Source organism: Sceloporus occidentalis, unplaced genomic scaffold (genome assembly GCF_023333645.1).
Source record: "Sceloporus occidentalis isolate IW3139 unplaced genomic scaffold, rSceOcc1.0.p SCAF_49, whole genome shotgun sequence".
In the NCBI taxonomy this organism is placed as follows: Eukaryota; Metazoa; Chordata; class Lepidosauria; order Squamata; family Phrynosomatidae; genus Sceloporus; species Sceloporus occidentalis.
The window spans coordinates 2,381,273-2,403,073 of NW_028317029.1; the positions used below are offsets into that span (position 1 = coordinate 2,381,273).

Consider the following 21,801-nt stretch of genomic DNA (forward strand, 5'->3'; position numbering starts at 1 on the left):
CCTCTACCATTTCATGTGCCCATTATTTTTAAGACCACTATGTTACTGGTGCCTTGGATGTGCTTGCCCTGAATGGTTTCATTCCTTTCCTGATAGGAAGCTTAAATACTGTATTGTATAGTATATGAAATCAGAAATCCTTTTTTTCCATTTGTGATAACAAATAACATATGTTGCATTTTAAGTACGCTTTGCTGATAATCTCAGATTTTTGTTGGTAAGACTAAGTGTATAAGTTTTTAAATCGGTCAATGATTCAACGATCCCTGTTTTTCATTGCCTAACATCTTGTTGCCAACTATGTCTTATGAAGAGCAGTTCTGGTACATAGTAGTCAGATCAGCGCAATTGGTAGGAACATTCCATTGTTTTCTGCAATAATAGTATTCTTTTTACTACTTTACACCTCTTTGTTCCTATGATCCCATCTCGTCATCGCTAATATTTTTTTTTTTAACAGTATTCATACATTTAAAAAAAGAAATCAGAGAAAGAATTAAAGGTGGCAAATATTTGATAAACCGTAGCAAAAAAATCAAACGCCAAATCAAAAAATGGGCCAGTGGGCCGATATCCTACCAAGTTTTTTTTCATAAAAGAAACAAACCATCTTAACCCAGCATGGCATTGTTCACATTAAGGGCTGTAAAGCTCTGGAATATGTTGCCTACGTAGAAGGTGATCGCAGTTACTAAGTAGATTGTAAGCTCCCAAGAGCAGGGCACTAATTCTTATTTTCACTCTACCCTTATTGTATTCCGGGGTAAGCATCATGATTTAAACGTTGTTGATCTGTAGTTTATTCTAACGGCCCATGTTTCCGTGTTTTTGTACATTTTGCTCTGGATCAGTGTACACGGGATTATCTCGGATAAATGGGATTTGATGGATCTATGTACAGTCTTTTTTGTCGTGTGTGACACTGATGATATTTCGTCTCTCGTTATAGAACAATGAGCTGTTCCATGGATAACCTCCAATTTGTGGCTTCCTGGAAGGGAAGAATACAAGACGCAAAGCTACAAGTAAAGGTAATGCCCGATATGACACCTTGAGAAGTGAACCTTCGCGATATTGGTATGCAGGCTAAGACTTACACATAGTAAATAAAACGACTTAAATGCATACCTTGTGATTTAGCTCTTGTGTGCTTTCCTAATTAGGCAAACATCGGAACTTGTCTTCTAAGTTCTGACATTATTTGCAAGCGGTATCTGACCTCTGTATAAATCTACAACTAAATGAGGCGACTCGGGATGCGTTTTAATGGCTGACACTGATATTATAAATAAAAAATATTATATAATAAAAAAGCCTTGGAACTGGCTTGCAGAAGCGTCAGCTGCTCAGAATTAGTAGCTGAGTTTTTGAATAAACAGCCCAATTAAAGAAGGAAATGTCAGAAGCAGACTAAATATCCATTTATACGCCACATCAAACATAACGGCTTTAGTAAGATTTTTTTTTGTTGCTCCGAGCCTTGCATTTTATTTTTTATCTAGTTTGAAACATGAACCTGTAACCTGCATCTGCTTTACAGGTTTCTTATTTTTCTTTTTTTTTTTTGTTTTGTTTTTTAATAAAGACCTTTCCTATTCATGGCAGCTGAAGAAATTTGGAGAAATGTCGCTCGTATTTTTATCTATTCATTTGTTTGCCATACAGATATTAAGATGCATACAATCTTCAGCATCTAACGTCGTGTATTAGGTCTCATACATAAAAAAGTAAATACATAAATAAAGAATAATAAAATAAATAATATCCCTTAGTGTACATAATTCTAAAGTGCCACCATGTTATAGATATTTCGGGTAATCTTTAATCAAACCTTGCTGTTAAACTAGAGTGCAAGCTCTTAGTACTAACGTGCAATGTTAGTATCCCGTTACATTTATGTTTGCTTCTGATGAGATTAGAATATAACATAGGTCTGTTCTTTAAGGGTTCTTTATTCTCAAACATTCTTGGCCATTGCCATCAATGTATACAAGACAACTATCCATACTTTACTTCTACCGTATTTGCTCGATTATAAGACGACCCTGATTATAAGACGACCCCCCAAAATCAAAATATTAATTTAGGAAAAAAACAAAAAGCCTGAATGTAAGACTACCGTATAGGAAAAAAGTTTTACTAGTAAATATTAATTCATGTAAACTATTTTTTTCTTATTTAATAAAAGCTATGATTGAGAAAAATATATATATTTGATTTCCTTTTATTTGCCAACCTGACCCCCCAGGTTGGCATCTGGCCCAGGCTTGTCACTCTGCTTGTCACTCTGCCCCCAGAAATGCCTTATACCCCCCTATTTGCCACTCTGCCCCATGATGTGCCTTTTAACCCTCTATATGCCACTCTGCCTCCAGAAATGTCTTATACCCTCCTATATGCCACTCTGCCCCATGATATGCTTTTTAACCCCCTATATGCCCCTCTGCCCCATGATATGCCTTATACCCCTATATGCCACTCTGGCATATAGGGGGTTAAAATGCATATCATGGGGCTGAGTGGCATATAGGGGGTTAAAATGCATTTCTGGAGGTATGTGAGGACTGTGCTAGCTTCCTGTTCTCCTGCTGCTAGTAGCAGAGACGCTGCTCGCGACCAAAGCCCGGGAAGCAGCATGGCCCCAGCAGACAATTTTTGAGGTCTGATTAGAAGACGACCTTGATTATAAGACGAGCAAATAATCGAGCAAATACGGTATGTAACAGGGCTGTATGCGCTATGTATTTAAAGTGCTTGTATTGAAGCAAGGTGACGTGTCATTTTTCTTCGGCACTATTTTAGTGATATTCTATTATGTAGGACCAACCGATCATTGTAGACTTAACCACAAAGGCAGGAATTTGTCTGCAAGAACAGAAAATGCCCGGAGCCTCGACGTTCACGTAACACACGGCTGAAGCCAGCAATCGTTATGTTTCGCTGATATTATTTCTCCGGCTGGAGAGGGTGCCACCAAATTGCTTCCAGTGTACTGCTTAATGACCCACGGGGATTTCTCAACAGAACACCGTGGCCATTAAACGAAAGCTGCATCTTCCATCATGAGAAAAACAGAAGCGACATAATAGTTGTAAAATAAATCCGCCAAGTCCTAGTTACAAATGTGTTCTTTAACTTACACCTAGAATTATTTCACACAAAAAAAATAACAGATCATGACCTCCGTGTTTTGCCGGCATGTATTAACAGCGTGCGTCTATTGTTCCTCGGTGGGTGTAGAGTTCCCTGCAAAGTGATATTATTTATTCTGGCTCCTTCCTTATCTGGATTCAGCATTGTTCATGCACAGTGAATTGTGCTTAACGGTATTATTCCACTAAAATACTTCAAACTTTGAAAACCTGAGCAGAACAATGGGAGTTTTTTTTATTAAAGGAAACTAATTGTTGATAATACAATAATAATAATCCTTATTTTGAATGTGTTATAGTAACCCGATTTCCCCGCAGATGTTGGAGAGCGGCGCTGCTGCATTTATTTTTCAGAATATGAAAGTAACTTTTTAGTTTATTTACTCGTTTTACAGTCCATTTTGGTGCTCTGGAAGAAAATGGCATTATAGTTCTTGTCCCTCTAGCACTGATACTTAATACCGATAGTGTTCATTAGGGATAATTATGAGTAAGTAGGTCTCAACAAGAAATCTAAAGCCAGGTAGGATGGTAGCCATCAATGGTCTTATTTTTAAAGGGACACTCACAGCCATCATATGCACTGATCTGCAGAATCCCCCCATACGGACTTGGTCCTTCCCCACCCCACCCCACCCCACCCCCCAGCTAAATGCATTGCAGGGGCTGCATTTGGCCAAACACATCTCCGTGCACATAATATACTCGCCTCCAGTGTTGTCTTGGGGAATGATGTGCATCATTCATTTCAATAGGAGCATTTTCTTGTCACTGATTGGCTGCTCAAAGCAGCCAATCAGCGGCAAGAAATATCAGACCACCGACGAGGAGGGCAGCTGCAGCAGCAAGACTGAGTAGCAGAGGGGATGTAGAGTTTTTTGATCACTGCCTAACTTTGCAGACTCTGAGTAAGACTCCGCAGAAGAGCAGAAACCCACTTTCTTTTAAAATTAGATAACTTCTCTAACACTAGCTCCGATCCATGTGACTGCGGGTGTGCTAAGTAATGCAAATGCTTTTCACCCATCGCAGCCGTTCTAGCACCATTGTGATTAAGCTGACGGATCACACTGTCATTCATTAACTTGTCAGAGAGGCTAGTCCCTTTAAATTACTCTTAAAATAGCTGTTTTACTTAATTATTTCAGTGAATAGCTGCTCCTTGATTTATGGTCACTTTATAAAACTGACAGGCTTTTAAAGTTGCCGTACTTTATCCACGCTAGAGTTTGGTGCGTGTTCTCAACTAATGTTCTGAAGCTTTAATAATGTTGCAGTCTTTATTGTATCATGAATACAATCTGCTTGTAGGTACTATGCCAATGGCCCCCAAAAAGGCCGGACTGGGAAAGAAAAGCCATCTTGGCACTTTAAGGCCAGTGGCTGCTAAAAAAAAAACAAAAAAAAAAAACATATGTACAACTGTAACCCACAAATAAAATGTCATTAGCGAATGCAGGGGAAGAAGGCCGATCGGGTGTCTGAATAATATTTATTGTGTTGCTCAGTGATGAATAATGTTGATTAGGGACACCCTAAAACTCCAGGTAGGTCAGAATTTTAGCAAATTTATATAGAAACGTGTTCTTTTATGATTTATTTGCTCTGTAATTTCACATTTTACCAAATATAAATGCTTAGCTGATTAAAGAGTCACTTCAGTGTCCCTTGCAGCCTCACCAAAAGGACTGTAATATGAATTCACCAGCCTGTAAAAATAATAGACACTGAACAGCAAAAACACCCTGCAGAGTCCTTTTTCACACCACTGATTGGCTACTAGAAGCAGCCAATCCGTGGCGAGAAAGCACCCCCATTAAAATAATCGTTTATGCCTTTTGCGCATGTTCTCGTTGGACCCTTTGCTGAGTCCTGGAGGGATTCTGCAGATGAAGGGATGCTCGGCTACCATATGAATTAAAGTGCATATGATGGCTGGATTGTCCCCTCGAATAAAATCCCTAAATATATATGTGATATATAGAAGATGAGTAGAAATCCCATTGACTCAGAAACCCTGCTTGTTTATTTGATCAGAGTTATCTGCTGGTTCTTCTGTCACTTGTGATATCTGTCAAAAAACACAGAAGTAATTGGGGTTTTAACGAGCACGTTGATGGATGACTCCTAAAATACTTCATCTGTCTCCCTATTGAATCTAGAATTACATGGCACGATTCCATAAGTGAATGTTTAGTATTCTTCCCATAAACCACTTAATCCGGTGTTATTTTCAGATCATTAAGTGTATAACTCAAATAAAGACATATACGAAGTTTGGGCAATGTACTGATACAATAATAAACTGAACTTAATTCAAATGAAACTATATCATTGCTGTCCCCTTGGGAAGGTGGTCCATTCCTGGTGGTCCTCACACCAAAAGTATCATGATTAGTATAAAGGATAAGGCAGCACTCAATACAATCCCATAAATTAAGTCATTCATTGAAGCCTAGCGGCGCTTAATTGCAGAAGGAGTAAATATTTGAATATTTTGCTATAAATTGTTACATTTATGGCATCGGATTAAGTGCTGCCTTATTCTCAATGCTAATGAAGAATGATAATGAAGCATTGCACTGATGTACGCTCATTTATACTTGTAAGAGTAATTACTCTACTTTTTCTTTTGTTTGCTCTCCAAGATACCCCATTCATTTAGCTTTAGTGAATCCTTGCTTTGAGTAGCGAAGAGCTAAACTTAAAACCATATTTCTGCCTTTCTGCCTAATCTGCCTTTCACATGCTCTACTTAATTAGTGCACTCAGGGCCGGCCCAAGGCAAAATGCCGCCTGGGCATCTCCCCTTCCGTCCCTGCCGCCCCCCCCCCCCATTATCTACCCTTACCCCCCCTTGTACTTACCTTTCAGCAGTCCTGCGGCGAGTCTCCCTGTTCGGTCTCGGTGCTCAGCATTACAAGCATTACAAGCCGGCACCGAGACCGAACAGGGAGACTCGCCGCAGAGGAGAGAGAGAGGGGGGCACCGAGCGAGTACTGACAGCTTGGTAAGCGAAAACCACTTGGCGCCCCTTTCTCTCTCGCTTTAAAAAAAAATAATAAAAAGGGCTTGGTGCCGCCTGGAGCGGTTGCCCCACTCGGCTCCATTGTCGGGCCGGCCCTGAGTGCACTAAAGGATAGCATAGCAGTAGATGCACTGTAAGGGGGTGTGTGTGTGTGCGCGTGCGCGCGTGCGTCTGTGTGTAATGCAGAACTGTAAAAGGAAACAAAGGTGAGATCTATCTATTGGAGCCTCTCTGGACCAGTTCTGCCTCATTACCAGCCTTCCCCTGAAACCGTTTAACCCCTTTATTTCCCGTGACATTCCGCACTCCCAGTCCTTTTACACACCGGATATTATCGCTAATTAACAGAGCAGCTGAGCATTCTGAAACACTAAGCACAGCTTAACATCAGCCCGACAAGCGGAATCCGCTATAAAACGATATTATTTAGTATTTTAGAAACTATGTATTGTTTCAACGTAAAAACCATTTTAACAGCTTATTTTTTTATTACTAGCCATTCAATTTTAAAGATTCTCCGCAAAGCGAAACAGATTAAATGCTAAAACTCAGCCTGGGAAAACATTTTAAGTTCGATTTGTGGAATATAATCAGTCTATTTATTTGACTTGTAAATGCGTAAAAGATATATTTTACTGGCCCGGATAAATCCGCTTTCTCATAAACAGTATTTTCTATAAAAGCACCGTATTGCTCCGTTAAATTTTAAAGCGTGTTTAGCCGCTACGTTCTCCTGAAGATAAATGTCCCCTTTCCCAGATATTCCAGAGATAAAGATCACGAGCATCCCATTGTTTCCTATCCAGGGGATTTTTAGCATTGTTATGTCTGCAGGCATCACTGACCAATGTTAAATATTTGACCGACCCATTGCGATTCTATTTCCTTTAACACAATACCGCCCGCCATGGTATGGCATTTGGAAGTATTCGTTATTGCATAAGCAAATTCCAGCGTACTGGAAATGAACAATGAGGAGGACTTCAAGTTTTTGTTTTGAAGTCAGGCTTCCTATTCTCACACATAACACCACATTCCTCGCCTTCCTGTTATTTACATCCGCACTTAAGTCACAAAGCCTGCCAGTCCACAGGTCATGTAATTATCACAGAAGACTAAGACAGTTATCTAGAGCCGAGCATCCATCTTGGGTTTTCTCTTCTAGGTCAATGGCTTACAGCTGGAAGGCTGCAGTTTTGATGGAAGCGGTCTTCTTGAAAACCGTCACGATTCCCCAAGTGTTTCCGAGGTTCCCTCTTGCTACATGGCTTGGATTCCGCAGGTACCGATGCCTTCCCCCCCCCCCGAAAAAGTTTTTTCAGATATAAACCCTTTTCGCGCTACTGCATGTTTAATTCCATTATTACCATCTGAAAGTGGGAGACATTTGAGGAAAAACGTGGTTACGTATAACGTGTCTTCCATGTTATTGGGGAAAAATGCTCTTCGTTTACTGTAAAGCAGCTAACATTAGCAAAAAATCTGGCTTTAATAAACGTATTTTATCTGGAGGCGGACATTCTTATCAGTCATGTGATATGACTTTCCCTGCTCATCCACTACACTGAGCTGGTGCTTTATGGCAATTCTAATGGAGTCTGTTCCTCCATAGTCAATCATTAGTCAGAATGTCCGGCTGGGTGATTAGGACTCGGCCATTCTGTAGTATAAGGAGTCAGGCGTAGTAAAATGAGTGAGTGAGAACACATACAGTTATGGCTACTATGCAGCTGCCTGAAAACCACATTATGCAAAAACTACAACGGTTTTGTAAATAGAAACGGCACATTATTTCTGAAAACTCAGTGATATGACAAGCTGTCTGGCCGGCAAGCTCTGTTTAAATTGGGTTAATTCTTACTAAATTTGAATACACTTAGTGTAGGGCAGACAATTATAGTACTAGGAGTTGGAGATATCAGTTGCTGTAATCAAAAACACACAAAAAGGAATTGTTATCCCAAAGTCTTTGCAGATCACACAAGGCAGGAAACAGGATGTGCCGGCCGGCATGGATTGTTAAATGGCAGCTGTAGACCGTTCTTGTTCTCACTGACCCTTGTTTCTTCACCTTAAGTATGCAGCTGCTGTCTACTGACATCATCCTTCAGCGGCGCTCCGGACGTCGGCAGCTCTCGCATACTCCTGGCGATATACTGTATATTCCGGCGCATAAGACGGCTGGGCGTATAAGACGACCCCCAACTTTTCCAGTTAAAATATAGAGTTTGGGCTATACTCGCCGTATAAGACTACCCCTCTACCCAGCGTACAATAACCAGCCAATCACGGCAAGCGATGTACCTTACTGGTGATTGGCTGGTTGTTGTATACAAAGCCTGCTTGGATTGGGTGGATCAGCTCTCCCTAACATATGCCTGTCCACATACACATGTATATACATACACTGCCCTCACACACCCCTTCCTTTACACACATATACACGTACACACCAGCTTACAAACACACATATACACATACACTGCCCTTACACACACCTGTCCATACACATACACTGCCCATACACACACACACATATATATATATATCTACACATACTAACATACGACTGTCCATACATACACATTTATACATTGCCCTCACCGCACACCCCTGCCTTTACACACACTGCCACTCTGTGTGTGTGTCCCCCGAGATATGCTGCCACTCTGTGTCCCCCCCGAGATGTGCCCCCCTCCCCTAGACTTACCAGTGCAGACTCCTGGAGTCTCGGGTGTCTTGCCGGGCCGGCAGGGGACATCTATTCTACGCAGAACGGTATACAACTTGGAGGATTGTTAAAGCTTACCGTGCAGACGTTCACCGGCGAGCGTAAACAACCTCCACTGCCGGCATGTCTGCACGATGTGCTTTAACAATCTCCCTTGCCGGGACTCCCCCCGTGGGAATTCCCGGCAAGGGAGATTGTTAAAGCACACCGAGCAGATGTGCCGGCAGCGGAGGTTATTTACGCGCATCGCCGCTGCTGGTGAATGTCTGCGTGATGCGCTTAGACAACCTCCCGTGCCGGCACTCCCCCGTGGAAAGTGCTGGCAGGGGAGGCTGTCTGAGCGTATCTGAGAGTAGGATGCAGGTCCCCTGCACCGCTGCGGGGGATCTGTATCCTAACCCTGCCAGACCTCGAGCTCCCTAATGTTGGGCTAGTTAGAGGGAGGTCGTGATCTCCCCAACCAGCCCTGCTCATCGGGCGCCCGCTGATCAGGGCTAGTTGGGGAGATCACAATCTTGCATCTACCTCGACGCGGCCCTGAAGACCGGCCCAGGGGAGGCGGCTTCTCCACTCGCCCCTCCCCTAGAGAGTTGTGATTCTCCAGTCCGGCTTGGTAAGTTTTAGTACCCGGCATATAAAACGACCCTCGACTTTTGAGAAGATTTTCAGGGGTTAAAAAGTCGTCTTATACGCCGGACTATACGGTACCTGTTTCACGAACGATTGCATCATATGCCATTAGAGTTCACTAGACAGGCTCCGGGGGCATCGGGTCTCACCCATAGAGTTTATCTTATAGACGCTTATAAACAAGGGTTTGTAGAAATACCTGGTAAATAAAAGTGAACCTGTCATCCACAAAGGTCCACGCATTCGCGCCTATAGCTACCTACCTGAAATGCTTGTGTCTCATACAGCAGATTGCATTTTGGGTGGATCTGCCGGTGGCCCGGTCACTGTTAAGAGATATTCTGATACAAAGGAATAGATGGGGAGCAATAACTGTAGCAGCCAATTTAATATTTCTGCTGATTGTTTCACTTTTACCAACTTGCACCTGAATTGCCCTTGTGGTAACCCCCAATTCCCGTGAAAAAATCTGTCATTTTTAGCTGTTTACTACCCAATTTGTTAGGAGAAAGTTTAGATATTTTTCTTCTCTTTAATTTGCTGGACAAATGAGTTTTATACTCTCCAGTGGGAGACGTGGGGCTCGGGTCTGGTTAAAAAAAAAAAAAGTTCAGCTTTGCTGTGATTGTTAAATAAACGTGTAAATGCAGGAAATTGAGGCATGGCTAATGTATACACCGTTTATCTGGAACAGCTTTGAATACTGCTTAGCAAATAATAGAAACTTCTAAATATAATCACAATAAAAATAGGATTTCGACTCACTACAGCTAGAATTTGTAAATAACTCTAGTAAAATTTTACATCTGGCTCACCCTTCAAAACAGAAGTCTCTCCCTCAGCCCAGGAAATGAGCAATTATAGGAAATCCATCATGACATAGGTGGAATAATGTTTCCTCGAAGTATGATGTCATAGAATTAGCTCCCTAGACATTGTCGGCCTAAATCATTAATTAACAGTGTTTGCCGATGACTGTTCCTTTAAATTCTTGGTGTTGGATTTGATTTACATCGCCCCTTGTTATTCATTTCATTGAAGTGAGATCCCTTCCTGACAGGTATAATTGTGTATGTTGCTTAATGACAATCCTGTATCCGGCTTTCAGCTGAAGGCCTAATTATATCTTAAAAAGTAGGAAGAAGCCTATGCCTTTCACTCTGTATCAGAGATTGTATGTGAACCCTTCTCCCATTTCATTATGGAAGTTTAATTCATTCATGTGCACTTATCAAGTGCCAAATGCAGCAGCTCATGTGTTCTTTCTGCTTGCTTTCAAACTTAAACTCCAAATGTATCAAGGCAATCCTGGCAACCATGTAACTTACTTTCCTCACCCACTAGAAGATATCGATGTTCTCGGTACTCAAGAAAAATGCTCCTCCAATGTTCTCCCTGTTTTGCTATAAAATAAAAATAAAAACTTCCGTGATATCTGGTTACCTTGGGAGATTTTAAGGCACAGTTGTGTATTTCAGGAACCTGGATTTACAACGTTCCAAGTGTTAATTTTGCAATGACCTTGACGTAACGCGAGTTCTTATGTCAGGTGTGTCCCACACGAGGCCGGGATAGCTGACTTTTGCTTTATGGTTGATTTGGAGGGGGGGGGACACTGTCCTGTGGCTTCTTGGTATGAGGAGTCCACTCTGGCCTTAGGAGGTCCTTGATAAAAGACCTTTTTTCTTATTGTCGGTCTAGTGAAATAAAATAGCCATGCATTAAAGAAAAGATTAGGAATGCTGTCTACTACTGGTGTCGACCCCCTGTAAGTGTTAAGGCTCAGGGACATGCTTACTCTTAATCTGCCCCAGTACACAGGATGATCAGTTGGGACCCAAGATTAAACTTTAAGCCAAAGTGAAGCCGTGTTTAAATTCTGTTTCCAGATACATGGTTCATTGGTTGTTTTCACCAAGTGGGAGACAAGAAGAAGTAATACATTTCAGATACTTTATTTAAAAATCTGCTTAGCAACTTTTTTATCATTATATGTTCAGTTTTGACTCTAAACCTAAAACCATGTTGTCATTTTATGTATATGCTATTAACTTTAAGGCTCAATATGTCTTATTCTCTCAACAGCAGTCCCTTAGCACGTATTCCCCAGAGGAGTGCATTTCCCTCCCAGTATACACCAGTGCAGAGAGGGATCGCGTTGTGACGAACATCGATGTTCCCTGCGGAAGAAACCAAAACCAGTGGATTCAGTGCGGGGCTGCATTATTTCTGAAAAATCAATAGTTTTATTAATCGTGTAAATGTAAAACAAGCTCGTTTAAAGCATTCCGTATATAAGAATATAGACTTTGTTGATATTGCTAGGTTGTGATGTGTCATTTTATATTGTAAGGTCAGTAGGTCAGTGGATAAAAATAAAATGTTTTCAATACAATCACTTCATATTTTATACTGCAGTTCATATAATGGAGGTCTGTTCAGCTAACAAGATCCACATCAGTGGGAAACCTGAAGACAGAACCAGTAAACTGTTGTTGGTCTTCCCTTGTAGCTGCTGCCACCTAGATCTCGTTCCCCCATGATGTACTTGACACAGACCGAAATATATTTCTTGGGCATAAAACACACAAAAAAAAAAAGAATTATGGTATATCGCTTTAAAACATAAGTGTATATGTATTTAGGTGTGAATGTACTTGCTGAACAAATGTGAAATATGGCTTTTTAATAAGTTTTGATGTTGGTGGTGGTCCCCTGCAAAAACACTCACACTATAGAACGAAAATACTTAAAAGTACAAACCATCTACCAGAAGGGAGATATAGCCACAACTATTCAATTGTTCAGGTTACCCCAAGGGCCTTTATGCCACCCATCAGTCTGTTAACGCCAGTGGATAACCTTCTTAACTCTGCTTAACACTTCTCCTTGCATGCCACACGCTTCATCAAGTTCATTCCTCCATGTCTGAATCCTACAGGGTAGTTCGTTTCCTGGCATCTGACATACTCACATCTACCTTTAAAGACCAGTAAATGAGCCCTGTATTTCAACGCTACCACTAAAAACCTACAATGAAATACAATAACTAAATCAAAATGTGTAAAAACATGAGACCTGATGTCTTCTATTCAGTATAGCCTCATGGGACATGCATCAAGTGATCCTGGAAATGGAAAGACCAAGGACCACACACAGTTTGAGGCTTTACAGACAGACTAGATAGGCCAAATGTTTATCTGCCTTCAAATTCCATGTTTCTGGATGGAAAAGTCCTGTGTTTCACATGTTTGACCAGAAGTTTCTTCCACACCTTGTTACAGCTGTGACGATGGCTTTGTATACCTGTTGCATTTGTACCTCTTTGTAAGACTGTAATTTGCACATTACGAGACAGATAGAGAGATTGGAGAGGGTGAGGGGTACTCATTGTATCTACTTACAAAACTTTATTCTCCTTTATCCATGTATGAATATAATAGATCTGTTATAACGCTTAGAAAATGCTTTGAAAACATGAATGAGAATTTTAGTTTTTATTAAAATACCGTATTGGCTCGAATATAGGTCGCACCCTTAAAGTTTGCTATTTTAAAGAAAAAATAATTTTTAGAGAAAAAAATACACATGAGTGGAATGGTAAAACAGTGTTTTATCTAATGAACAGAAATACATGTATTTTAACATTTTTGGTATCTATTTTGCAGTTAGTATATGTTATATATAAACAGAAATTTGGAAAACCAATAGCCGTTTTAAGCCCCCCCCCTTAATTAATAATGCACCTTACTTATAGATATGCCCCTCTGCCCCCCCAGACATGCCACTCTGCCCCCTGATATGCTTTATAACCCCTGATATGCCACTCTGCCCTCTGAACTGCTTTATGCCACCCTGATATGCCACTCTGTCCCCCTCCCTCACACTTACCAATGCATCCCCAGACTCCATGGCGTCTAGCGGGGGCAGCTGGTGGACGTCTGCGCGTAGACAACATTTGCTGCTTCTCACCACCTCCGCCGGGATTTCTATGCCGACGCTAAGTGCCGGCAGCAGCGGAGGTTATCTGCACGCATCGCACAGACGTTCACAGGCTGTCGATGCCTCCGCTGCTGCTGGTTGGTAGTTCTGCCTGGGGCTTCTTTGACGGAGCACTGGAAGGTAATGTCACGCCGGGGCTCAGTCATAGAAGCAGTGGGGGTTGTCTGCATTGCGCACACGCCCACCGGCTGCCCGAGAGGATGATCCAGGTCCCCTGCAGCGCTGCGGGGGATCTGGATCCTAACCCTGCTGCTTGCTTATTCTTATCTTTCCAACATGTTCTAATATGGTTTTATGGTTATTGTCGCAGGACTGTATTTATACGAAACAGGTATTTTTCTTGTTTAAGTTAATGTAAATTAATTCAGTATTTTGCTTTCTTTATGCAAATTTTATAATATGGTACAAAACTGCTGTTAATTGTTTCTTTCTCAAGGACATATCTTCTACACATATTTTGACATAATTTGTCTGTTCGCCTGTCAAAACAATCTATATGAAATCAAGTTCCTAGCCCCTCCTTTTCACCCTTCCTGTGTCTTCTGAGTTTTTGTACGAGAGATGCTCCGCAGGACAGCTAAACTACGTTCCTTGTATTTTGATGATACTTTAGGCTATCAGCAGAGACGTAACTAGAGCTCTTGGTCTGGGGCAGGGTCAGGGCTCTCGTCCTGCGTTGATGTCACCTGCTCTTCTGGAATTGGAAGGAAGGGATATTATTGTTAGGGGTATCGTGCACATGGGGAGTGCCCTGTGAAAGTTATGGCCGTACACAGGAGTAGGCACAGATGAGTTAAAGTAGAGCTGAGCCCAGCCACCAGAGAATGGATTTCAACCGTTCCTAATGCTTATGTTTACACACAGTAGACGAGGAATCGGCAGATGGGCAGCAGCAGTTGCGAAACTCAATGAATTTTGTTTCTAAATGGTTTTTTTTTTTAAAAAGGGGGAAACTGAGACAATCTGAAGAAGTGCAGTCAATAATCGGTGAGATACAGGCCAGTTGATACTTCCAGTTGATTACCTGTGCACCAGAGGGACAGATATTGGGCATGTCTTCCTCTTTAACACTTTATTAGAACCTGCATTTAGAGTTTTATATAGACAATATAGTAATGATGTTTACAGATTAACACAATGCAAGATAAATGTATCAGAAACTGACCATACATGTACAGGTACTGCTTCTTCCTCCCCTCAGAGCAACCCCATGGAGACGGCCTTTGCAGGTAGGAGGCATTAACCTGCGCAGTAGGGTATAAAACAGCCCCTGCAGGTGGTGCTGAGACTGGTGAGTGAATGAGAAGGGGCTGAGCCCAGGGTCTAATGAAAGGTGTTTATAATTACATAATTACATTATAATGTATTGCCATTTACCTGGGAACCAGTTCACCTGGCCGGTTATAATTCTTAGTCTCCAAACCATTTAATAAATAAAACTATAGTGCTTATCCGACTGTTCATTCCACGTAGTGCCGTCAACAGTTGGCCATTCTCCCACCATATGTATTAAAAACCCACCATATAATATATGTACACAGTGAGAGCGACCATCTTAAATTCCAGGAGCCTTATGATTATTCTTCCCCATTAATTTCTTCCCGGCTTATGTTACCTTCTAGTAGACGCCAATTAGCTCAGGACACCCGTAAAGTAAATGTAATGATGTGAAAATGCCTTTGTATGCTATGGTTTCATTCATATTTTTTAATATAGTTATATACCACGGTTAAAAAAGGAATAACAGAATTCTAAGATAAGACGTCTTAAAGTACCAAAAAACTGGATGTGTCTATTGTGGCTGGCTGCCTATAGATAATTATACATACAGTACATGCATCAGACCTTTAAACCAATTTCATTCCAGGTTATAGACTGGAGACTTTATTCATTTCTCCCTGTGAATGCCTCTGGAATTCTTGGAAGCCATTATGTCTACCAACAAGCTCGTATTCCTCCGAGACTAATGTTCAGCTACTCTGAATTGCTGGCAGTCTGAAACATGGAAGGTCAAGTTAAAAATCATAAAATTTACAATGGCTTTCTTTAGTGTAAAAACTATAAAAGAAGGGGGGGGGGATTACAGCAGCTCTCCAAGTGTAAAATGTATTGCCAGAGCGGGATAAAGGAAGAATAAGCATGAATGCGAGGAGACAGCTGAAATACAGTATGACAGAATGTAATGTATTCCTGGGTATCTCACCTCATGGTAACTTATGAAGCTAAGCATAATATCGGTGAAAGTCTGTTGGCATATGTTGCTCTGCTATGGGAAGGATTGTATGAAGGCACTGTGGGAAGCTTAACAGGAAACATCTGCTCTTTTGGGCCACATGCGGGAATCCATCCAAGCTAATAAGCCACAGAAATTAACTCCAAACACTCACTTAGATTTTCAAACAATGACAGTCTTAAGGCCAGAACTTGGCGTTGGACGCCCTATAAATCGCTGTAAAACTACAAGTCCCAGCAGCCAGCCTTTGGAGTTAATCACTAAATACTAATGCATAGTCAAAATAATGAGATTTCCATTGGAATGCTAATGTAGGCCTAACACCCGTGAGTTTCTACTGTGAGATGGCAGAGTTGGCCGTGCCCAATGCAGAACTGAATCCAGTCATAATTACGGGTATCAGGTATTATTTGAAGGTAAATTTTCCCCTATATGTTGTGCTTTCCGTCTTGCTCGTGTAGGTGAAGTTGAAAGTTTCCCTTTAAGTTCCAAGTCTTAAACTCCAGGCTGGCACGGGCAGTTGAAACACCAATAAACTAGAAATATGGCTGCTGTGTGGTTACGAGACCATGTGTGGAAGGCCAAATCCCTTGCTTTTAATTTATGAAGCACCAAATAATTATGCAGAGGTGTACAATTTAAGTGAGGCAGTTAATGGGGCAAATATACATTTAGACATACAGACACATCAGGATATAAGAGCTCTGTCTGTGAGCTGCCGTCAAGCCTTATGGTACATTTATAACAAGTTCCTGGCAGGAATGGTGGGCTTTTCATGTCCAACTCGACAGCTTATGATTAAAGGGAGTAGTAGGGGTAAATTAAACATAAGTAGTAGCTCTCTTGTAGCAGTAGTCTGGGCTAAGTGGTTTCGGCATGCAAAAGAGTATGTATAAATAATACAGAGGGGAGCAGGTTGGCTTCGAGCTGGGCTTTAGATGGTGGCTAGCAGACTGCTGGTGATAGTCAGGAAAGCTACAAGAGTTGAAAGACAGAGAAGGTTTTAATGTAAAAAGGGGCAAAGTTATGGCTGTAGGAGACAGAGGGGGAGGGGATCAGGACAAAGGAATGGGCATTTCAAAAGGCAATTGCCAACATTTGGCCAAAAAATAAACAATGTCCCCAAAATTCATATTTAGTTCATATACAGGAAAACATGCATAATTATACAAAATATGAATTAGTAAACTTGCTTGCAGATTTGGCATAGTGGTCCAAAATCAGGTTGAATACCTGCTTTCTTGCTTTAGATGGTGGCTAACAGACTTATTGTGTTGGTCAAGAAAGCTATAAGAGGGAAAAGTATGACATCATATTCCAGCACTCAGCATAGTAGACAGTTGCCACAGAGGTAAGGGGTAGGGGATGTGTGATAAACATACCTGCCACACTTCCAGGTCCCTTTCAATATAAATTGTCATGAATCTCACTGATTTTTGACCCAACACGTCTTAAGATTGTGTCCAACTTATAAGTAGTGATCTTTCTTTTCAAGCACAAGTTGATTCTTTATTGCACACCGTGGAGGAAATGGGGAAATTTGTATGTTTTCCATACTACAACCCTCAAAATGTATTAACGCAGTCCTATTCTTCTTTTACAACTTTTTTAGTTTAATTGTAGTTTTTAGGTCAAACATATTTATGAACATACGGGGAGTACCTAGAAATTTACATACAATTGCTGGATAATACAAACTATTCTGATTGTGCTAAACCATCTTAAATCTTGATATTCAGATTTTATAATCCTTTTATTTCATGAAATTTACTTGTATTAATTCTTTTTAGTGGTTGAAGTTTCTCCTGCGTAGACAGCTGCACGGTAATTAACGTTGCTGATATTTGCACACTGATTTACTGCCTGCAGATGCTCCCTCCAGCTCCTGCAAACATAAACATCTAGCAAAAGCAACAACGAATTCTTAACTTTTATTTCAAGCAGATGAAAAAATACATAAAATAATGTTAGAATTACTTTAAAGCTAAATGAGATTTGTTTCAGATGATTTTTCCATTTCCTATCCAAATGTCAGTGTTCTGCCATCCATATCTCTACCATAATTGATAGAGCCAGGCTTTATGTCCTGAGTCGTGTACCAGGAAGCACATAATGATACCCACTGATATCTAATAATAATAATAATAATAATAATATAGAGCTTTAGCAACCGGGGCACTCCATCACACAAAGCAGCATAGTTGACAAGTTTACAAGAAAAAGCCATAGAAATATAGCATTCTTAGGTCAATTGCCATTTTCTTTTAACCAATTAATTTCTTACAAGCTGTACATAACAGATCTGTCTGGTCCTTCACAATTGACGTTTGGTCTATCACTTAGAGAATTGGGAGTCGGAGCCCAATTATGCTTATCCTAGAGCTTACCTACCGTATTTCCCCAAGTATAAGACGTTCCCATGTATAAGATGCACCTTCATTTGGGGGCCCAAAATTTAAGAAAAAAATATTACATAAAGTTATAGTACTGGCTGCCTGGGAATGATATAAGATGCTCAGGCAGCCAGTACATGCACATCAGCTGCTGTTTCCCTCTGCGTTGCTCGAACAGGAACTGAGCGGAGTCTACCACCACTGTATAAGACGCACCCATTTTTTAGACCCCAAATTTTTCTAAAAAACGTGCGTCTTATACATGGGGAAATACGGTAATTATTACCTGTGTATGAGGAGTTTACATGTCGCGACAACACTGAAAGGCCGAATGAAATGAGGTCTAAGCCTACATCCAAATATCTGGTGCAGCATTTTTATTGGCCTACATGCTGTCAAGTTGGCTTTCAGTTAAAACATACAGGAGCTTAATTCATGATTTAGGCACATCCCCTATACATGCAGTAATGACGCCCCAAAATATGTCTCAGATGACATTTTATTCCACCGAAAAACCTTGATGATGGATATAAGTAATTTGAGGAACATCAAAACTTACATTTACATTATTTAAGGGAATTTTACTTTAGTGAGAGGGATATAGATAAATAGGACAATCTTTCTTCAGAAGTGGTAGAGGTTGATATAGAGAAGGTAATTAAGCATGTATGGCATAGACATAAATCTATCATCCCAAAAGCAGACTAAGGAAACAATGGAAAGATTATAAATGTTCCTATTTAATGTACATCTAATGATGCCTTGTAGCTCGCAATAAGTAAATGAGGATATATATATATATATATATATATATATATACGGTATATATTTATTTCTTTTACTAGCTGTGATATTATATCTGGCATATATAATTTTGTCATCATTAATTCCCTAGAATATTGGCTTTTTCCCTTGTAACTTGTAATTGTAATTTGACTAGGAAACTTTAAAGTCCCCCATTTTTTTATGTCATCAAGAAATTCAGTGCTGTTCTACGTATTTAGTGCATTGCTGTTTTGCCTGTGGTTTAACATTGTTGAATGTACTCATATGTTACAGATGTTCGTCGATGTCACATTAATGAAAAGATTACATTAATGCTAAATGGAGAGCTGGAAAGAACAATAATTCAGACATTAAAACCAATCAGAATGAGAAGATATCACCGTCTATGATCTACAATGTGTCATATAATACACAATAAACTTCTAAAATACATGTACGACCCATGGGTGTATAAATGCAAAAATACGTTATGTATGTTTCCAATGTATTGAATGCAAATTTGTCTGGCATTAGCCTGCAAAAAAAGAGCAGGTTAAAGTGCGATGTTCAAGTGATGCATGAGAGCGACAAAGCTTCACTGATAAGCAAACAAGGATGAACGTTTCACTGACTCGGCTTAATAACTCTTCCAGATTATTGCATGAATTTTAAACATTATGTGAGTTATCTGCGGTTTCAAACAGCTGCTTCTCCTATTAGGATCCGAACCAACAAATTAAGGCTTTGTGAGCTAGAGAAGCAAAATGCTCTTGATTCACTCTCTGCATTCTTAATAACCATTAAAGTCGGGCTATATCTTATTACATTTCTAAATGAATTAATAAGCTCTTCCATACACACGGTGATTTCATTTCTATGCAAACCATTGTGTGCCCAAGGGACTAAATTCTTCTTACGAAAACAAGGGCTTTCACCACCAGGCTGAAAAAAGCACTCTCGATACAGAAAATATATATATATTTTATTTCAGCATACTAGGACGAAATCTAATTACAAAACCAATAATTTTCTTTGCAAAATAACTCGTTATAGGTAGTAGGGAGTAGAGTAACGGCCAACGAGCATGAGATATATTTTGATAATATATTCATCAAATTCATTTCACAGTTTAACAGTTAAAAAAATGAATAATCAAATTTTTTATAACATGTTGTTTATTACATATGCATGTTGTATTTGTGAAAGTCCACATCATGTAAGAATTTTGGAACGAAACATGTCATTTTTGTAAAGCCGGAAAGCCTTTTTTCTTGACTTTTTCCAATTCCTGCAGTGCCCAACAATTCCCTTCCATACAAAGAATACAGGAAATTAGTTTACGCAGCCTGATGAGAAACTGCAAATTCAAAAATACAATGTGTGGCAAAAAATGTGCTTTTATAATGCCTTTTATTATTGGATGTGCTGACCTGCTGGTAAAATAGAGTCTAAATGGCAACTCAAAGCAGGAATAATGATTGTGCCACTTAAAGATAGAAAAGTGATTAGACGGTAATCTGTTGGGATTTAACTATTAAAGTGCTTTATATCCTTCTTGTGGATGGTTAAGAACTCTTTCTAGCTGCATTAGTGCATAACACAGGCTTTGCAGCTGCTTGACGTAACGGGACACTCGGCTTGCAAGGCGACACAAACTCCCTATCAGTCCCTGGATGGAGCTCGCTTATTTAGAAACAAGCAGGAGCGACGAGGACAGGCATCATGACCAAAATAAATGAACAAAAAATAACAATTAATCAAAATAATAAGACAAAGTGAATAAGAATTTGGAAGAAATCTTCAGTATTTAAGTTGTTTTAGGAAGATTATGGGGACTGTCCCGTGCCACGTCTGTTAAATTGGGGCGCAACACAAAAATGCCAAAAAAAAGTGAATGAGATAAAATTATTGTATGGGGTCAAGCTAGTGAAAAATTAATGTACAAATTAAGAAGCAGGGAATGAAAGGAGCCCTTTGAAAGGAAACTGAAGACCATCCCATCACAAGAGATTAACATGTCTATTCTTACTTTGACAGTTTTTCACACCTGCCTAAAGCCTTTGCACAGTACTGTATTTCTATACATTATGAAGGAATCAATCATTGTTTTCCTGGACAGAGACAGTCCAGCATATCCTTCTTGCCAGATATTGTACGTTATATGGACAAAAGTATTGGGGCACCTGACATTACACCAACAGGTACTTTGATGACATCATATTTGAAATACATAGACATTAATATGTAGCTATAAAAAGCTCCCACTCTTCTGGGAAGGATTTCCACGAAATTCTGGAGAGTTTCTGTTGGAATTTTTGCCCATTCATCCAGTAGAGCATTTGTGAGGTCAGGCAACGATGTTGGACGAGACACCTGGCTCTCAATCTCTATTACAGTTCATCCCAAAGGCATTCGATGGGGTTGAGGTCAGGGCTCTGGTGGTGTACATTTTTGTTCGTGTTGGAGATGCTTTGTGGAGGTTGGTCTTTAGCACCCGTTTTCCTGTGCGGATCCGTGTGCGGCAGCTTGCACGGAGGATTGGAGGATCACTGGCAGCCTGTTAAAAGATTTGTTACTTCAGGGTTAGAGTGAGGTTTAGGTAGAAAAAAATAAAAGCAAAAGCTAAAAAAATAAATAAATTGAAAACTAAACACGAAACTTGCTCTTGCCCTGGTCCTTATAGGGTTAATGATTCTTAGCAGACCTATCACTTATATTTTATATGTATGAAGCAAAATATTACACAGTGAAGGAACTATTCACTATCCACTAGTACTAGGATTAATGATTATAATGCTGCACTTAGTTACTAAAATGTTAAATTTAGCAAAGTAGATGGAACAGCGCCTTTAATTGAAGGGCCATTT

At 40.2% G+C, this 21,801-nt stretch overlaps 1 protein-coding gene across 1 annotated transcript in view; it reads left to right on the forward strand.

The window, feature by feature from the left end:
- LOC149288903 (cytoplasmic dynein 2 heavy chain 1-like) overlaps nt 1-11,785 on the forward strand; it is a 140,725-nt gene extending 128,940 nt beyond the window's left edge. The window contains exons 87-89 of the mRNA XM_089491172.1: nt 950-1,031; nt 7,346-7,462; nt 11,627-11,785. Coding sequence (XP_089347298.1) covers nt 950-1,031; nt 7,346-7,462; nt 11,627-11,785 — 358 coding nt within the window. The remainder of the gene's footprint in view (nt 1-949; nt 1,032-7,345; nt 7,463-11,626) is intronic.
- The last annotated feature ends 10,016 nt before the right edge of the window (nt 11,786-21,801 follow it).